General features: G+C 37.9%; 4 protein-coding genes across 5 annotated transcripts in view; 1 reads left to right on the plus strand and 3 right to left on the minus strand.

Annotated features, from left to right (window-relative positions):
- LOC114752588 (protein usf-like) overlaps positions 1-20,426 on the plus strand; it is a 29,843-nt gene that overhangs the window by 4,812 nt on the left and 4,605 nt on the right. Inside the window, exon 2 of the mRNA XM_028941346.1 lies at positions 7,711-7,721. Within this exon, the coding sequence (XP_028797179.1) occupies positions 7,713-7,721 (9 nt within the window). The 5' untranslated portion in view covers positions 7,711-7,712. The remainder of the gene's footprint in view (positions 1-7,710; positions 7,722-20,426) is intronic.
- Positions 77-4,174, minus strand: LOC114752561 (cellulose synthase-like protein H1). 2 transcript variants are annotated; one of them, XM_028941309.1, is made up of 9 exons: positions 3,880-4,174; positions 3,466-3,799; positions 3,262-3,387; positions 2,803-2,922; positions 2,457-2,669; positions 2,226-2,343; positions 1,663-1,841; positions 1,132-1,482; positions 77-1,046 (listed from the first exon to the last, which is right to left on the minus strand). In XM_028941309.1, the coding sequence occupies exons 1-9, from the start codon at positions 4,128-4,130 to the stop codon at positions 495-497; spliced, it is 2,244 nt and encodes a 747-aa protein (XP_028797142.1). In that variant the 5' UTR covers positions 4,131-4,174; the 3' UTR covers positions 77-494. The 2 variants fall into 2 exon arrangements, with proteins under 2 accessions (XP_028797142.1, XP_028797134.1); XM_028941301.1 differs by having other exon boundaries at positions 1,663-1,853.
- On the minus strand, positions 5,238-7,613 carry LOC114752520 (cellulose synthase-like protein H1). The gene is made up of 7 exons (XM_028941259.1): positions 7,609-7,613; positions 7,290-7,443; positions 6,942-7,154; positions 6,713-6,830; positions 6,385-6,575; positions 5,884-6,234; positions 5,238-5,795 (listed from the first exon to the last, which is right to left on the minus strand). The coding sequence occupies exons 1-7, from the start codon at positions 7,611-7,613 to the stop codon at positions 5,238-5,240; spliced, it is 1,590 nt and encodes a 529-aa protein (XP_028797092.1).
- On the minus strand, positions 12,173-15,965 carry LOC114752575 (cellulose synthase-like protein H1). The gene is made up of 9 exons (XM_028941321.1): positions 15,711-15,965; positions 15,293-15,620; positions 15,088-15,213; positions 14,607-14,726; positions 14,257-14,469; positions 14,037-14,154; positions 13,707-13,897; positions 13,177-13,527; positions 12,173-13,091 (listed from the first exon to the last, which is right to left on the minus strand). The coding sequence occupies exons 1-9, from the start codon at positions 15,956-15,958 to the stop codon at positions 12,540-12,542; spliced, it is 2,247 nt and encodes a 748-aa protein (XP_028797154.1). The 5' UTR covers positions 15,959-15,965; the 3' UTR covers positions 12,173-12,539.

Here is a 20,426-nt window from a genome sequence, read left to right on the forward strand (position 1 = left end):
GATTGCCCCCATTCAAAATCCTGCACCCTGTGATTCTGTCCCCCACCGTATCAATCTTCATTACCAAACATACTCATTAAGATCCATAATGATTAAAATTCTATTACGTAGCATTGCCTTACATTGCACAGCAGATGAGATCCAAAATCGAGTGAAAAGGAGCTTTAGCTTTTATGAAGTAAAGTAAAATATACTGCTGAAAAAATGAAAGTGAAGAGATGAGAGAAGAGATTGAGATGAATAAGAGGGATCAGCAACACATAAAGTAGTGATGATAGAAGTACAAAGGACCACAAAGAACACGGCCAGAGTTGCAGACATTAAAACCCTTGATCATGGCATTCCATATTCTCTCTTTTCAGAAAAGGCCAATAACACACCACCATGCACGAACGACAAAACAACTCTCTCCATTTCCATTTCACTTTCTTCGCTGCTTCCAATAACAAGAAGGAAGTAGAACATAAACAAGAGATTGTCAATGGACCAACATATTAATTGATGGTGGCAGTGACGCTTATAGAACAGTGCACGAAGAGAAAAGCCAGAATAGCTGACTTAAAGATTGTTGACATGGGAATCCCATATTGTGCTTTCCTAAATAGTCCTTTCAAGAAGGGCCACAAGCAAACCACCAAGTACACACTGCACAATACCTCCCCAACCCCACTTCCATTCCCATTCTTCTCTGCCGATGGATCCAACCTCAATAATTTCATCGCCAAAGCAGTGAGTTGAACCAGCAACATAGTGGTTCCTGGCACAAACATTGGAGACTCGTCGAAGATGAACCTTCCTGCGTTTGTATCAGAAGCCGAACAAGTTGGTGGCTCCTTCTGTGTTATGTCAAACACTGTGTTAGAAGCCCCCAACATCTCAACTATGGCACTTAGAGAACCCACAAACCAAGCAGTCATGGCCATTACTCTTCTCATTCTCTGATTGTTCCACCATGTTCGGACTGATAACCCGATTGCCAAGTATTCTATTAGACTGTATACACAGTATATCACGAAAACTGAAACATAAATCCACAACCAAGGTTCCTGAAAATTTAATATGAATCTTCTTAATTATTCCTTGAAATTGAGGGATAAAAAATTGTTTGGCAGTTAGTGTCGAAAAGCTGACCTTGGGTAAGAAAGTGGAGTTGGTTATGAGGCAATACGCAGGCACAGCGGCATAGCATGTTTCAGGGAAAGCGTGGAGGCCCCAGTGGATAAGATATAAATAGCCCAGGCACTGCCTGAGTTGCAGCTTACCGAAGAGGAGGCCCAAATAGGGACTTTGGGGGCCCAAAAAGACTCTAAGCAGGCCGGAAGCCCATCTCTTTTGTTGTACCATTGAGGATATGAGATCTCCAGGGGCACAACCTGTGAAAGCAATAGGCTCAGGTGTGCAGCACTCTGACCTCCAACCTCTTCTATGGATGCTCAATCCAGTTTGTTGATCCTCTGCCAATGACCCATATAACCATCCCACCTGAACTTCCAAATAATTAAGTCATAATGCAGAGTATGATTCTTCTGAGACGATAGTTGTGTGATTCTCAGAAGAAAATTTCAACCTTTTTCTTTGTGTTGAGAGCTTCTTATGTAGCAATTGAAATTAAGTTAATTGGCATATTTATAATATGCTTTAATTGATGAATTTGATACTGACCTGTTTACCCCAAGCAGTGCCATATTCATATTCACAACTAGAAACTTGGATTGCAGCCTCTAGAGACGTGGAAGGAGTAATAACATTACTACAACTAGAACATGGGTTGTCTTCCCAGGCTTGGGCTGCTAATTTAAAAAATTCCTTCGAGCTTCCGAACTTCTGTTCCAGTTTCTTGTCTGACAATTTTGCTGCAAAAGATGTAAAATGATAACATGTCCGAGATTCTTAGACAGATGCCTATAAAAATTATTCCCTCTAATTCTTAATATAAAAACTTGTTTGACTTTTATTTTAGTTCTAAATATAAGATCCTAATTTATTTTGTCTCTCATATTTATCTTTTCTTTAAGGTAGTTCTTATAATAATAGTAGTTCTAACCAATACACTTAATTAGTAAGAATATTTTAGAAAAGATAATACCTATTTGTTAGAAATAATTAACTTAATTAGTTTTTTATTCTACTCAAATTAGTAAATTAGCTTGTATGTTAAAGATAAGATGTAGCAATTAATTAATCACGACTATCATGCATGTACTAGAGTTCAAATAATTAATGACCTTGATTTTGAAGCTGCGTGTTATCAGGGTAACGGCCGTAAATAACTTTTCTTCTGTGGAAGCAATTGGTTCCACAGTAAAAGGGTCCTTGAAGCCCTGCAAGTCCAACTAGTACGTACTGCATTTCACAAGGACAAGGAAGAAAATTAATACGCGTTGCATGGCTGTGAATTAACAGAGAATCGATGATGTCCTTTTGCTTTTGAAAAGTGAATATGAATTTAAACGCACCGAAGAAGCAGCGACCAACTGGTTTCCAAAGGGATCATCTTTTAGGCCATCGTAAAATTGCTGAAAGCACTGAACAAATGCGACTTCTTCGTGGCCCTTGGGATCCAGAAATATGCACATGGCATGCTGAGCAATCTTTGGATTGCTCACCATCATGTCACAGTCTATGTTTAACATGTAGGGAGCGTTGCTCATCAACCCTGACACTCTGGTCTACACATGATAATCATCATATCACACTTTTTTATAGTAGGAGAAATGAAAATTTGAGGGTGTTTGCGAATATGTCATTTTATAAGAGAGAATAAAGATGCCAACGTATTAAAAGAAGAAAACAAGGTGTTACCAAAACATTCATGGCACCAGCTTTGTGGTGATGAGGATGCTGTGGTCTCTTCTCTCTTGATACGTAGATTAAGTGGGGCAATCCACCAGATTGGCCTTCCTTGTTCTCCCAAATAATAACCTGGTCCTCATGAACCATAATTTAATTAATCAATGGCAGAGAACTAACATCGATTCACGCACGCATGCCATTAAATTTACTCCCAAGTACGGACCGTTCTGAACCATAACTTAATTGATCATCTGATAGAGAACACTATTTGATTTTGTTTTATTCGAGAATGTGCCATTGTCCTTCATTTGTCATTGAGAACAAATAACAGGAAATTTGTGTTATGCCATATGTATGACTCAGGCCCCCCACTAATAGCATGTTCCTTTTCAAGAATTGTCTGTCACATATGAGCATCATCAGACAATCGAAACAGCTCGACAATGATATACTAGAAGGTTAAGATACCTTAATTATGGCTTGGTGATTTCTCCGCTCTGCATTCCTGAAAGCTGCAAACTCTCCCTCAAGCTTAATCTGCTCTGGTTTCCTGCTCACATCTTCAATTTTACGGCTTAGTTTTTCATACTCTTCCTACAAAACCCGACACACAAAGTCACTATTATCATTTTTCTGACAATTGACCACGAAATAACCATTTCAACACTTTACCTTCATCAGTAGGGAGTCTTGTGTGAATTCTTGGGAATGTCGTCTTTGGGCACCGTTAGGCTCAGCAGAAAAGAACCTATGAGGAGCTCTGTGTTGGACGTTGTATTTCTTACAGAAAGGTACCCACAGCTTAGCAAATCGAGAGGCTTCGACGAGGGCATAGAAGTTAACAGGGGAACACCCATCATCGGAAACGTAACAAGCTAGCTTGTGAGGTGGGTAATCCAGAGCTAACAGAGATAGCACAGTGTTCACGGTGATGATGGGTGGTTCCAGCACTGGGTCCGCCGTCGTCACCAGCAGGTCCACCGCCGGCAGCTCGACCTTTGGTACCCTATTCAAAAGAGTAGAACTTGACAAATAAGGAAACAAGAATCAGTTCAGTGAAGTAAGTGGGGTCATTTGTACAGCTACCGTTGAGAGAGAGAATGGAGGAAGGTGTCGATGCGTGCAGCTGCCCATTTGGTGCTGAGGATAATAAACCAGTTGAAGGCAAACCATGATTCGCATAAGAAGGCGAGAAAGCGGGGGACAGTGAAGTGGGTGGAGAGGGTGATAAGCCTGTGACCAAGAAGCGAGAGAAGGAGAAAGAAGATGAAGCTGTCCATAACTCTCTGAAACCTGCGTTTCAGCCAAATTTTTTCATACAGTTGGACGTCCTCCATTGAATCTTTTGCTGCAATGGTTTTGCACGTTCACCAAATCCTGCAATTGCTAGATTCCCACGGGTTTGGGAGTTCTCGAAATGCGTTTATGGACACAGACGAATCACTGTCGTACTATTTGCCTAACGTCAAGTTGGGTGATGGAAGACGTCTCAGCATCTAACTTCATTCATTACAGCATTTAACTTCATTCATTATAAGGTTATAAAAATCTTCTTATTTTAGATGCAACACTAGAATATGAGCTTTGTTTTGTACAGCATTTTTAGTATAATACAATGATTTTTTTTATAGATTTTATATGATATATAAATTTTTTTTGGTTTCATGTACAACATGTGAGCTAGGCAGATGCATGTGATTGGATCCTGTTTTGGTGTGTAGAGCAATTTGAATTTGGACCATACAAATTTAATATTTTTAATTAATTATTTTTAAATAAAAATATTTTAAAAAAATAATAATTAAGAGATTATCTTTTAGATTTTATACTCATTGAAATAGTTCTTAAAAAAAAAAAGGTACAGATCTGATAAGTCCCATGTGGTTTTAGGGCGCAGCCTCTCTCCTCTGCCCCTTTGCTAGCCCATTCCTCTTATTAAAATGTTACACCTGTACCTCAAGGCAAGAGAACAAAATAGGGGGGAAAAAATGAAAAAGGGGCATTCCAATTTGCTAATTTTGATTTTTTTTCTCAATTAAAAGTAGTAGTTCAAAATAATTATGCCTAATGTGAATACTGATTATAAGGTACTACCCCTGATCCCATTACACTACCTTATACAAACTATGGTTCTAAATATAAGAAATTACTTATCCATAATGATTAAAATTGTATCACTGCCTTATATTGGCGAGTCACATACTAAATAAATTCATAATGATTAAAATTGTATCACACTGCACTGTCTTATACTAGCTTCGGTTTAAATATAAGAAATTATATCATAAATTAGATTTTAAATTTAGGACTCAGAATATTATTATTGCCTTGTGTGTGGGATCCAAAACTGACGTGAGGTGAACAGGAGGGGTCACCAAAAAAGCACAATTCCAAATAGTCCTTTCAGAAAAGGCCAATTAAAAGCTTGTCAGTGGACCAAGACATTAATTGGTGGTCACCATGCTAATTCTGGAACAATGCACAAAGAGAAAAGCCAGAACTGCTGACTTGTAAATCGTCGACATGGGAATCCCATAGTGTGCTCTATCAAACAGCCCTTTCAAGAAGGGCCACAAGCAAACCACCAAGTACACACTGCACAATACCTCCCCAACCCCACTCCCATTCCCCCTCTTCTCTGGTGGAGGATCCGACCTCAGTAATTTTGTCACCAAAGCAGTGAGCTGAACCAGTAACATGGTGGTTCCTGGCACGAACACTGCAGACTCGTCAAAGCTGAACCTTCCTGCGTCTGTATCACTATCATCAGAACCAGAAGTTGGTGACTCTTTCTGTGTGACATCAAACACCGTGTTAGAACCCCACAACATCTCAATTATGGCACTTAGAGAACCCAAAAACCAAGCATTCATGGCCATTATTCTTCTCATTCTGTGACTATTCCACCACGTTCGGACTGATAACCCGATTGCCAAGTATTCTATTAGACTATATATACTGTATATCACAAAAACTGAAACAGAAACCCAAAGCCACGGTTCCTGAAAAATCCAAATATGAATCTAAATCAGTTATTCCTTAAAAATGAGATATACAATAATGTTTGGCTGTTAGAGTTGAAAAGCTGACCTTGGGTAAGAAAGTGGAGTTGGTTATGAGGCAATACGCAGGCAGAGCAGCATAGCATATTTCAGGGAAAGCGTGGAGGCCCATGTTGAGGATCCATAAATAGGCCGAGCACTGCCTGAACCGGAGCTTACCAAAGAGGAGACCCAAATAGGGACTTTGGGGGCCCAGCAAGACTCTAAGCAGGCCTGAAGCCCATCTCTTTTGTTGGACCATGGAAGAAATGGAATCTCTAGGGGCACAACCTGTGAAAGGAATAGGCTCAGGTGTGCAGCACTCTGACCTCCAACCCCTTCTATGGATGCTCAATCCGGTTTGTTGATCCTCTGCTGATGACCCATATAACCACCCCACCTAAACTTCCAAATAATTCAATCAAGGCAGAATATATTACTATATATGATTCCTCTAGAATGGATGTTGAAAGCTACTTATGTAGCAATTTGTTATGAAGTCAATTAGGCATATTTATAATATGCTTTAATTGATGAATTTAATTCTAACCTGTTTACCCCAAGCAGTGCCATATTCATATTCACAACTTGAAACTTGGATTGCAGCCTCCAGAGACGTGGAAGGGGTAATAACATTACTACTACCAGAATACGTGTTGCCTTCCCAAGCTTGGGCTGCTAATTTAACAAATTCCTTCGAACTTCCGAATTTCTGTTCCAGTTCCTTGTCTGACAATTTTTCTGCAAAAAAAAAAAGATGCAAAACAATGGCATTTTAATGTTTCTTTGTTAGACGCTGGTAGGAATTACGGCGACTACTATGATGAATATATGGATCTGTGTACAAATTATATGAAGACTATAGTTCAAATGACGACCTTCATTTTCAAGTTGGATGTCATCAGGGTAACGGCCGTAAATAACTTTTCTTCTATGGAAGCAGTTGGTTCCACCGTAAAAGGGTCCTTGAAGCCCTGCTACACCACCTGCAATGTACTGCACTTCAAAGACAACAAGACAGAAAAATTACTGTTTAATTCATACGCGCTACTTGGTTCTAGATATAGACAGAACTTATGCTTCTTCTTCTTCTTCTTCTTTACGCACCATAAAAGCAGCCACGAACTGGTTTCCGAAGGGATCATCTTTTAAGCCGTCGTGGAACTGCTGAAAACATTGAACAAAGGCAACTTCTTTATGGGCCTTTGGATCCAGAAGAATACACATGGCGTGCTGAACAATCTTTGGGTTGGTCACCATCATGTCACAGTCTAAATTCAGCATGAAGGGAGCGTTGCTCATCAATCCTGACACTCTGGTCTGCACATGATAATCATCACATTACACCTTTTTAGTAGGAGAAATGCAAATTTATTTGAGGGTTTTTATGGATATGTGGTTTTATAAGACAGAATAAAAATGCCACCGTATTAAAAGGAAAGAAAAAGGTATTACCAAAACATTCATCGCACCAGCTTTGTGGTGATGATGGTGCTGTGATCTCTTCTCTCTTGATACGTAGATTAGATTGGGCAAACCATCAGATTGGCCTTCCTTGTTCTCCCAAATAATAACCTGGTACTCATGAAAAACAAGTTCCCGTTGTGAACTAAAATTGGTTCACATATGCATGCCATATATGAAACCTGCTCGGGTACGAACCATTCCAAGGCTCAGTATATTAAAATTAGTCTTTGAGGAAAACACTATTTGATTTAGTTTTATCTGATAAAGTTTCCTTCATTTGCCATTGTGAACACATAACTATACCAACCTCATAAATGACGCTTACATATAACACTAAATTTGTGTGATGCGAAATGTTGGAAGCAGGCCCCCATTAATATCATGTTCCTTATCAAGAATCGTCAGTCACACATGAGCATCACCAAACAACCAGAAGATAACAGCAGCCAGAGTTGATAATACAGGAGCTCTTCTGAAACTCATTCACGAGGAATTCATTGGTGATTTCCAGATCATTGACACTTGCCTCTTTTAGAGGATCCTGTGCATCAGAAATAGAATCTGACCACGATCCACAAAAGAGTATTTAGTAACAATTTTTCCAGTTATCCTAGATCTGGTATTTAAAGCTGAGAGTCATAACGTGGCTTGTTGTCCCTTGAGGATCATCATCTTCTTGGGATAAAGATTCAGAATCAGTTTTTTCATCTTCAGAAAAAGGAAGAACATATTGTGTTTCTTCATCCTGAGTATCTTGTTCTTCGATGACAAATTCAATACCTTTATTTTCATTGATCATTAAAACAATCTGCAAGTATTAGAAAAAGGTTAGTCATTGACTATAAACCTCTTAATATTTTCCTCCAAGATGACAAATTCTTTTTACCAAAGCCCAGTTCACTTACAGTCCATCTTAGACATGCAAAAATCTTTTCCAATTTGGTTCTTAAAGTTGGTTTTTGGCAATTGGGTATCCACCCAGAAGATCGACCCACAAAGCATTATTATAGGAAGTATATGTGGTATCAATTGGAATAACTTTAGCAGTGGCTGGAATTCCTTTTCTCCCATAGAGTGTAAGAATAAGGTGTACAACACCTGTATGGAAATGGGTATAACCTTGAGTTATCCATTTATTAATCAAAGGTTGAAGTATGTCAATAGTGACATAATGTTCAGAGAAAGAGGCAGGAAGACCACAGTTTTGGGGAGCTGTCTTAATTGAAGAAATAAATGGAAAGAGATTCTACTATGGACATGCAAGCGGACAATTCAAAGAGTCAGAAAAGCACTATCATGCTACCTACAAGGAGATCCTTGCTAACCAGATCCTACAGTTGAAGATTCTTTTGATGGATAACCATTTGTCCCTCATACGTCTGAGCCTAGAAGGACAGACTACAAACCTACTACAAGTCCATGGTTCACTTTTGATGACATTCCTCCAGAAAAATTGAGAGACAGATTTCATGAATTTGGCGCATGGATTGACTTGCAGCTTGCCAAGCATGATACAAATCTTGAGAGTCATCACTGGCATTAGTCTGGAGGATCCGTAGTCTTTTGTCAGGGATCTTTAAAGAAGGTGGTTGCTGTGCAATTCTTTTGAGAGTTTTGACAGCTGAGATTTGCTCTGTCCCCCACGCAGGAGGATTCTTTTTTAGAAGTTTGGATAGCTGGCTGGTGTGATTAGACACATGAGGGATAAAATCTCTAAGATAATTAATAATCCCTAAAAATTATTGAATAGCCCTTACCATCGTACTAATCGTGTCAGTAGAAACATTAGAAGTCTGATCTCCACTCGAAGACCCCATGTCAAAGAAATTGTTCGATCCACTAGTTTAGAAAACTGTGGTCTTTCTGCCTCTTCCTCTGAACAATATATCACTATTGATATACTTCAACCTTTGATTAATGAATGGATAGCTTAAGGTTATACCAGGGGCAATAAAATACACTTTAAAATTAAAACAGTCACAACCCAAAGAAAGGACAAATTTTCAAAAAATTTCCGTCATCAAAATCTCATTTCATAAATTGAATAAAATGACCATATTGCCTCTCTTTGAGGGCCAAAAAAAAAAGCCTCGCCCATCAGCAGGGGTTGCCACCAATGGTAGTTAGGCAATTTGCGATAGGGGTCAAGAAATGTAGGATTTGATCCCCTCATTTTAGTTTCTAAAAAATATATAACTTCACCAAAATATATACTCCTCCGATTCTAAATATAAAACTCTTATACCTTTATACTATAAGGGTGACCGGAGGAGTATAAAACTATTAAGCCGCTAAAAATTTTCAATAAAATAGCACAAAATAGTATGAAAGATAATTGCAAACTTTGACCATAACCATAGGTTAGGTATGAAGCACAATATAATAGCTACTGAGCATAGCATATTAAGTTATTAACAATTATTAATTACTATAATTATAACAGTTAGTTGATTAATTTGAAAAAATTCAGAAAATAAGTTTAAGTTAGTTATTTGTAATAAATATGTGTTCTCTTTCCTCAAATATCCTTGCTAATCCAGTATATTGGCTGGAACTGTCATTATTAGAAGGACTGCCTTAGAAAAATGTATAAATATTAGAGATAAAGTAGATTAAGATCTTATATTTCTGACCAAAATAATCGTTAAAGGAAAATTTTTGCCAATAAGATATTTTCAATAAAATTTATTAAAAAGACATTTTTAAAAAAATAACACAAATTTTTTATAAATAACTAATTTAAATAATTTTTTAGATTCTGATAAACTTGTAATAAAATTTTAAACCTATTGGTAAAAAGAGCAACTAATGGGGGGTGTGATATGGTCAATAGCTATTGAATTGAAAAATATCTTATTGACAAAAATTTTCCTTTAATATATATGTCATAATAAGGATAGTTCAAGAAAGAAAATTATAAACTTGAAAGAAAAAGTATGTTAAAATTTTATGCCAAGTACTAGAGGGAATACGTATAAATATCATGGGATCACGGGGCAACAGTGCCACTTTCTAGCCAAAAAGAAGAAGCAAATCTGAATATTTTAAATTTTCCTTCTCAGTGCTTCTTACCATGTCATTATATATATATATATATATATACTACCTCCGGTCCTAATTATAAGATCCAGTTGACTTATTTGAGGAGATTAAGGAAGTAAGTTAAGTTAGTTATTTGTAATAAATAAGTGTTGTCATTCCTAAAATATCCTTACTAATTAAGTATATTGGCTAGAACTATCATTATTAGAAGGATTATCTTGAAAAAAATGTATAAATATGAGAGACAAAATAGATTGGGGTCTTATAATTAGGACCAAACAAAAAGTCAAATAAGATCTTATAATAAGGACCAGAGGTAGTATATTTTTTCCTTGTTGTGTGAAAACGGTGTGATCATTTTATTAACTAGTCATTCTATCTAACATATGCAACAAGTGTGCTTAGTCTTCGATCAGCAATAAGCATTTCCATGTAAATGTTGTGCGATCAATAGACTTAGGATTACATTATATATGTTCCGGGATTGGATCCAAGAACCGACTCTTTGTCTGTCATTATTACGGAGCTCATCAAATTTACGTCATATATACATATGACACAAATTTATTAGTTGAATTAGGAGTATTTACTATTTACATAAATACAAATTTATAACTAACGAAATATTTAATACTGTTGGCTAAAGTATACATTTAATCCTTTAACTTTGTACAATGTTTCAATTTGATTCCCTAACTTTGAAAAATATGCATTTAGTCTTTTAATCTTAAAATCATTAGGTTTTAATGATGATTTTTTGTAACAATCATGGATGTTTTGAAAATTAAACTTAATATGTTAGCATTTAAGAATATTTTATCAACATTTAAGATTTTAATGTCATCATTTTTTGAAAAAAAAATTTCAGAGTTAAAAAACTAAAAGTGTATTTTTTAAACTTAAGGGATAAAATTAAAACCTTATACAAAGTTAAAAAACTAAATATGTACTTTAGCCAATACTGCTTACCAATCAAACAACACAACACAAGTTCAATGTAACCATAAGTGTTTACTGCCATTCCCCCCCCCCCCCCTAATAACTCACGTATCCATTGCATTATTTCCGTTTAAAGTTGCAACTTCACACTTAAGACTGGGCTACAAGTGCCGACTCATTATTAATCATTTTTATAAATAAAAGATTTGTGAATTCGGTCCATACCTATAATTATCTCTGACTTATAACTAGTTCATTAACAAATGTTAAGTTATGAAAATTATTAAATAATGCTCCTCATTAAAAATATGTATACTCTCCATTATTTCATTGTAAATTGAAGAGAAGGACTTTTGTTTTAATGATGTAATTATTATTTGAAAAATTCTTGCAAAATAACTTATACTTTAAATTATAGAAAAAATTTCTGAAAAATGACTGACAAAAAAAATGAAAGGGATTGAATCAGTAATTAATTTTTGATAAATTGATTCAGACAAGAAAACTAATAAATTAATTTCTAGCCTGATTATTCAATTAAAAATCAGCTGATTCAATATGTTAAATTTAAAGTTATCAAAATTAATTTGATTTTTCAAAATCATAAATTCTTATTGTTTTCAGAATCATTGTTAATCCGAATTCCGAACGAATCCTTGGTTAAGACATTTTCTATTTAAACGACTCGCCATTTCCATCTCTTGATATCTTTTGGGGTTATGCCTAGAAGCTCCCACCCCCAGTGGCTGGCCATCGATTGCCCCCATTCAAAATCCTGCACCCTGTGATTCTGTCCCCCACCGTATCAATCTTCATTACCAAGCACACTAATTAAGATCCATAATGATTAAAATTCTATTACGTAGCATTGCCTTGCATTGCCAAGCAGATGAGATCCAAAATCGAATCAAAAGGAGCTTTAGTTTTTATGAAGTAAAATATAATATGCTGCTAAAAAAATGAAAGTGCAGACATGAGAGAGGAGATTGAGATGAATAAGAGGGATCAGCAACACATAAAGTAGTGATGATAGAAGTACAAAGCACCACAAAGAACACGGCCCGAGTTCCATATTTTCTCCTTTCAGAAAAGGCCAGTAACACACCACCCTGTACGAACGACAAAACAACGCTCTCCATTTCCAATTCTCTCTCTTCACTGCTTCCAATGACCTCCAAAATTTCACAAACAGACCTGTGAGTTGAACCTCAAGAAGGAAGTATAACATAAACAAGAGATTGTCAATGGACCAACACATTAATTGATGGTGGCAGTGCCACTTATAGAACAGTGCACGAAGAGAAAAGCCAGAATAGCTGACTTAAGGATTGTTGACATGGGAATCCCATATTGTGCTTTACCAAATAGCCCTTTCAAGAAGGGCCACAAGCAAACCACCAAGTACACACTGCACAATACCTCCCCAACCCCACTCCCATTCCCATTCTTCTCTACCGATGGATCCAACCTCAATAATTTCACCGCCAAAGCAGTGAGTTGAACCAGCAACATAGTGGTTCCTGGCACAAACATTGGAGACTCGTCGAAGATGAACCTTCCCGCGTTTGTATCAGAACCAGAACAAGTTGGTGGCTCCTTCTGTGTTATGTCAAACACTGTGTTAGAAGCCCCCAACATCTCAAATATGGCACTTAGAGAACCCACAAACCAAGCAGTCATGGCCATTACTCTTCTCATTCTCTGATTGTTCCGCCATGTTCGGACTGATAACCCGATTGCCAAGTATTCTATTAGACTATAAATATGGTATATCACGAAAACTGAAACAGAAATCCACAACCAAGGTTCCTGAAAATTTAATATGAACCTGCTTAATTATTCCTTGAAATTGAGAAATACTAAAATGTTTGGTAGTTAGTGTTGAAAAGCTGACCTTGGGTAAAAAAGAGGAGTTGGTTATGAGGCAATACGCCGGCAAAGCCGCATAGCAAGTTTCAGGGAAGGCGTGGAGGCCCCAGTGGATAAGATATAAATAGGCCCAGCACTGCCTGAGTTGCAGCTTACCGAAGAGGAGGCCCAAGTAGGGACTTTGGGGGCCCAAAAAGACTCTAAGCAGGCCGGAAGCCCATCTCTTTTGTTGTACCATTGAGGATATGAAATCTCCAGGGGCACAACCTATGAAAGCAATAGGCTCAGGTGTGCAGCACTCTGACCTCCAACCTCTTCTATGGATGCTCAATCCAGTTTGTTGATCCTCTGCCAATGACCCATATAACCATCCCACCTGAATTTCCAAATAATTTAGTCACAATGCAGAGTATGATTCTTCTGAGATGATAATTATGTGATGCTCAGAAGAAAATTTCAACCTTTTTCTGTGTTGAAAGCTTCTTATGTGGCAATTGAAATTAAGTTAATTAGGAGTATTTATAATATGCTTTAATTGATGAAGTTGATACTGACCTGTTTACCCCAAGCAGTACCATATTCATATTCACAACTAGAAACTTGGATTGCAGCCTCTAGAGACGTGGAAGGAGTAATGACATTACTACAACTAGAGTATGTGTTGTCTTCCCAAGCTTGGGCTGCCAATGTAACAAATTCCTTCGAACTTCCGAACTTCTGTTGCAGTTCCTTGTCTGACAATTTTTCTGCAAAAAAAGATGCAAAACAATGGCATTTTAATGTTTCTTTGTTAGAGGTTGGTAGGAATTACGGCAACTACTATTATGAATATGTAGATCGGTGTACAAATTATGTGAAGATATATCCTATAGTTCAAATGACGACCTTGATTTTCAAGTTGGGTGTCATCAGGGTGACGGCCGTAAATAACTTTTCTTCTATGGAAGCAATTGGTTCCACAGTAAAAGGGTCCTTGAAGCCCTGCTATACCAACTACAATGTACTGCACTTCAAAGACAACAAGACAGAAAAATTACTGTTAAATTCATCCGTGCTACTTGGTTCTAAATGTAGACAGAACTTATGCTTCTTCTTCTTTACACACCATAAAAACAGCCACGAACTGGTTTCCGAAGGGATCATCTTTTAAGCCGTCGTGGAACTGCTGAAAACATTGAACAAAGGCAACTTCTTTATGGGCCTTTGGATCCAGAAGAATACACATGGCGTGCTGAACAATCTTTGGATTGTTCACCATCATGTCACAGTCTAAATTCAGCATGAAGGGAGCGTTGCTCATCAATCCTGACACTCTGGTCTGCACATGATAATCATCATATTACACCTTTTCATGGTAGGAGAAATACAAATTTATTTGAGGTTGTTTATGGATATGTAATTTTACAAGACAGAATAAAAATGCCAACGTATTAAAAGAAAAGAAAAATGTATTACCAAAACATTCATCGCACCAGCTTTGTGGTGATGATGGTGCTGTGATCTCTTCTCTCTTGATACGTAGATTAGGTTGGGCAATCCATCAGATTGGCCTTCCTTGTTCTCCCAAATAATAACCTGGTACTCATGAAAAACAAGTTCCCGTTGTGAACTAAAATTGGTTCGCATATGCATGCCATATATGAAACCTGCTCGGGTACGAACCATTCCAAGGCTCAGTATATTAAAATAAGTTAGTCTTTGAGGAAAACACTATTTAGTTTTATCTGATAACGTTTCCTTCATTTGTCATTGTGAACACATAACTATACCAACCTCATAAATGACGCTTACATATAACACTAAATTTGTGTGATGCGAAATGTTGGACCCAGGCCCCCATTAATATTATGTTCCTTATCAAGAATCGTCAGTCACACATGAGCATCACCAAACAACCGAAACGGCTCGACAATGATATACTAGAAGGTCTAGATACCTTAATTATGGCTTCGTGATTTCTCCGCTCTGCATTCCTGAAAGCTACAAACTCTCCCTCAAGCTTAATTTGCTCTGGTTTCCCGCTCACATCTTCAATTTTGCGGCTTAGTTTTTCATACTCTTCCTGCAAAACCCAGCAAACAAAATCATTATTCATCATTTTTCTAACACTTGACCACGAAATAACCATTTCAGCACTTTACCCTCATCCGTAGGGAATCTTGTGTGAATTCTTGTGAGTGTCGTCTTTGGGCACCAGTGGGCTCATCAGAAAAGAACATAAGAGGAGCTCTGAGTTGGACGTTGTGTTTCTTACAGAAAGGCACCCAGAGCTTAGCAAATCGAGAGGCTTCGATCAGTGCATAGAGTGTAACAGGGGAACACCCATCATCGGACACATAACAAGCGAGCTTGTGAGGTGGGTAATCCAGTGCTAACAGAGACAGCACAGTGTTCACGGTGATGATGGGTGGTTCCAGCACTGGGTCCGCCGTTGTCACCAGCAGGTCCACCGCCGGAAGATCTACTACCCTGTTCTTGAAAAAACACAGACTCATGATAAAACAGCGATCACTTATTCATATACAGAACGTGCAATAAGTTGTAAGTGGAGTAGTGTACCGTCGAGTGAGAGAATCGAGGTTGGTGATGACGCGTGCAGGGGTCCACTTGGTGCTGAGAATAATAAACCAAGTGTAGGTGAACCATGATTCGCATAAGAAGGCAAGAAAGCAAGGAAAATTGAAGTGGTAGGTGAGGGAGATGATTCTGTGGCCAAGAAGCAAGAGAAGGAGGAGTAAGATGAAGCTATCCATTATCCTTTGAAAAGTTCGTTTCACCCCAATCTTTTCATAAAGGCGGTCCTCCATTGAATCTTTCAACGCTTTGCACCGATCTACCATTTGTTACAGCCAAAACTGCAACGTCTTGTTTATATATTGCAGGCAAGGCGGTGTCTGCTTGACAAGATAGAAATCTCCGGTAGTGTGGTCCAGTCGCCTACGTTATCGATTATTGGTGAAATGAGTTTTAGAAACTTGTATTTTGTTTCTTTTTTTTTACCTTTATATTTTGTTCTATTGAATTCATATAATCACGGGTTTATAACGGTAATCTTATAGCATCGTGTATGACTCTGCACGCGCGCGCACAGCCTACCAAGGCAGGACACGATACCTTAGCTTTGGAGGTTCTTGTGCGGTTTTTGTCCTTTACTGCCTATTTTCTACAGCCTTCAAATCAGAATCTAAATAATTGAAGCCGTCGTCATAATGTCTTGAGGCTGCAATGGCCCGTGAAAGATGGACACGAAGGAAATTGCATCGCATTAGGATTTCGCTGAGGTACCGAGACACCTTTGCTATGCTACTGACATTCATTTGGATTCTAGTGCCTTTGCGACAATTTCATTTTGGTTTTGTTTTCTCACTGGCCAATGGGCATTATTTTCCACATCGTATGTTTGACTGCATATAGCCATATATTGAATTAATATCATTACCACGTCCCGAATATATATATATATATATATATTTGCCAGCTACCACGTGCCGAATATTCTCCAACTTTGCCCCACACATTATTTTTCTTTTTTCTCGGTGAGCTCCTGCTCGCCTGCAATCGTCCTTAGCTTTTTTTTTTTCCATGTATGGTCCACAAAGGTAACCTCCCTCTCATTGAAGGAATTAACAGAGAAAAAATCATAACAATATTGCACAAGGGCGAACAAAGCCAACAAATTATTTTGCAAAGACAAAGTAATTACAAGATACACTCACAGATAACAAGGTTCCAGCCTCGAAGGAAACAGTTAAAGATAAAAAATTACACACAACTAGAAAGGACAAAAATATTAGAAAATTCAAGACCAGAGAAGCATCATGAACCCTTAATGGTACCTTCTACAAAGGTGCACGAAAACGAAGGACAATCCTGCTGACCTGAACACAGTGGACAAGGGAATCCCATGTTTTCCTTTCTCAGATAGCCCTTTTAAAAATGGCCAATAACACAGTATGATATATGACACACAGAAGAGCTCGCCTCCGCCTGAGCCATCCCCACCCTGCGCTGCTGGTTGCAACCTTAACAGCTTTATGGCCAAAGCTATTAATTGCAGAAGCAAAACGCTGGTGCCTGGTATGAACATTGGAGAAGTATTGAACGTGAATCTACCGGCATCTTCATCATCACTAGAACCGGATTGCTCTTTCTGTGTCACTACAAATACTGTGTCAGATATTCCCAGGAGCTTCAGTATCACGCTCAAAACAGAAAAAGGCCAAGCAGCATGGCTACTATTCTCGACATTCTTTGGTTGTTCCACCATGCTCTCAGTGACAGTCCAGTCGCAATGTACTCCGATAAAGTGTGTGTGTTGTAAACAACAAACAGCGCAACATGAATCCAGATGCCTTGTCCCTAATAGTCATTTGAACAAATTAACAAAAAACATAAATTCATTTGAAGTCTAAGCTTCGCAGAAGTACGATAATAGGGTGGGCTCGTTCATGTGTGCTCACCCTGGGGAAGAAAGTGGAGTTGGTAATGATGCAATAAACAGGAAGAATAGCATAGCACAACTCAGGCACACTGCGAGCAGCCCAGGTAGTGCTCCACAAATACGCCATGGCCTCTCTAAACTGTAGCTTGCCAAAAATTATGCCCAGAATTGGACAGTGCTTAGTGAAAAGGATTTCAAGGAGGCCTATGCCCCATCTTTTTTGTTGTGTCAGTGAACCAGGCCCACCTTCTGGGGCACACCCCGAAAATGCAGTTGGGTCTGGCGTACACGTTTCTGATCTCCAACCCTTCGTATGGATTGTCAGTCCAGTAAGCACATCTTCGGTCATTGATCCATACATCCAACCCACCTGCAAATATTCAGATATGTTTCCACAATCAATGTGAAGGACAAGATATAACACTTTGTTAGATTGAACGTTTATAATTTTAGAAGGATACGTTAAGAGGAAAGTTAGATTTCAGTTAAGGGACTAACTCATGTATTTAGTTGCGTAAAAGTTTATTATATATTTAGTTTATGTTGCAGACCTGTTTACCCCAGCCACTGCCATATTCATATCCACAAGAAGCGACCTGGTGGGCTTCCTCAAGAGATTTTGAAACATTTGGATTAGGAGAATATGTTTTGTCCTTGAAAGTGAGAGCAACTGATTTCACCAACTCCTTTGAACCTCCAAACATTTGAGCCAACTCCTCATCTGAAATGTTTCCTGCAAACAGCCATTGTAGGAAATGAATCTTTCCTTAGCTTTTTAGGAATGCTTAAAAGTTGTATTTATTATTAGATACGTACAACATAACATGGCTTATAAACTTCTCAAAAACCATCAATCGATCATTTATATTATCCGGCTATATATCTATAGTATGTTCTAAATATAATGAAGATATCATCTTCTAATTTAATGAATGTTTCACTAGTACCAGTTTCTACGTCTTCTGGAGAAAGACCATATAGTACTTTCCTTCTATGGAAGGCATTTGTTCCCGCATAGAAAGGTCCTTGGATTCCTCCCAATCCACCCCCATGTACTGTATAAGTTAAAAAGTAGAAAACGAGAAAACATGTAAATTATAAGACAGATGGATGGTAATTAAGAAAGTCGGAAGACTATAATGTTGGTGGGTAGCTTTGATATTTGATTGAAGTTGGACGCACCTTGTACAAAACCACCATCTGGTTTCCGAAAGGGTCGTCCTTTAACGCACCACAGAAATGCTGGGGACATTGAACAAAAGCAACTTCCTTTTGGCTCTTGGGATCCAACAGAATGCACATGGCATGGAGAGCAATCATTGGATTGTTCACAGACATGTCGCAATCAAGGTTCAAAGTGTAGGGAGCATTGGTCATCAAACCAGAGACTCTCGCCTGTATCCATCACAAAACCGCATCAATGAACGTCTAACGTGTTATTAGTGAATAAATCGAAGATAACGGAGAGGACAATGGCAATTTAATTACCAGTGTATTCATAGCACCCGCTTTGTAGTGATGAGGATACTTTGGGCGCTTCTCTCTCGATATGTATATCAAGTGTGGCAACCCATCTGAAGTTATTTTCTTGTTCTCCCATATAACCTACAAATTGAAAAGGAGTAAGTGTGTGTTTTGGATTAGCATGGGTTATTATTTAACTTTTGTGGAACGCGATTATTATGATTTATTAAAAGCAAAATATAGATGTTTTCGCAAACACAAAGCTCAAGTACCTACCTTGATTATGGCTGGATGATTTCTCCTCTCTGTATTCGAGAAATCTGCCAAGTCTCCGTCAAGCTGAGCCGGGCCTTGTTCGATTCGGCGCCTAAGATCCTCATACTCATCCTGCTCCGCTCCCCACAAACAAACAAAATATTATCGTAGGCGTATTTGTACACATTTACCACTGAAATAGTAGCAACAGTATAGATCATTCTAAATTTTTCATTAAATACATTTTCTCTATATTACCCACAATTCTTTGATAAATATGTCATGGTGTATTCAGTCCAAAAAAAATGTCATGATGTTTATTTATCCTATTATAAAATTTACATATATTGATATTAAATTAATCATATTGAGGTCGATATTTTTTTGTCAAAAAATAACGCCCATTATTTTTATTATTTATTTATTTCCACCTCTTTCCTTGTCCTCTTACACTATTTCTTATCCCACCCCACCCCCTCAGCTCTGGCTATGGCCAAGGTTCCGATGCGATAATCTCGATTATCAGATATTGAACTTATACGGTGCTTGGTGCATATCATGGAGAGACAGATTGGAGCCGACATTACTTTAACAAGTACTACCTTTTTTTTATAACATAAGAAATATGAAACTAATTTGTAAATATTAAGAAAATTTATTGAGTTAGTTATTGTAATAAATAGTTGTTATTTTTTATAAAATATTCTTTTTAATTATATTAAATAGATAAATATCAGAGACAGAATAAATTGAAATTAAATCTTAAATTACACGTATGCCAAGCACGGGAGCCACTAGTGATATATTATAACGTTCCACTTTATGAGCTCTTAACCCTTTCGTTCTTAAGCCACTAACCTTCATTCTCAACCATTCTTGTTTGAACTCCGGTGATTCTGCGCCAGTGAGTGTTTTGTAGTGGGAGAAGTATCTCAAAGGAGCTCTTAGTTGAACATGGTGCTTTTTACAGAAAGGTACCCAAAGCTGGGCAAATTTGCAGGCTTCAACGAGGGCGTGGAAGGTGAGAGGGGAACACCCGTCATCAGAAACATAGCAAGCTAGCTTATGAGATGGATAATCCAGGGCTAGCAGAGACAACACAGTGTTGACGGTTA

The sequence above is a fragment of the Neltuma alba genome, unplaced genomic scaffold (genome assembly GCF_004799145.2).
Source record: "Neltuma alba isolate B1F8T4 unplaced genomic scaffold, ASM479914v2 tig00001164_pilon, whole genome shotgun sequence".
In the NCBI taxonomy this organism is placed as follows: domain Eukaryota; kingdom Viridiplantae; phylum Streptophyta; class Magnoliopsida; order Fabales; family Fabaceae; genus Neltuma; species Neltuma alba.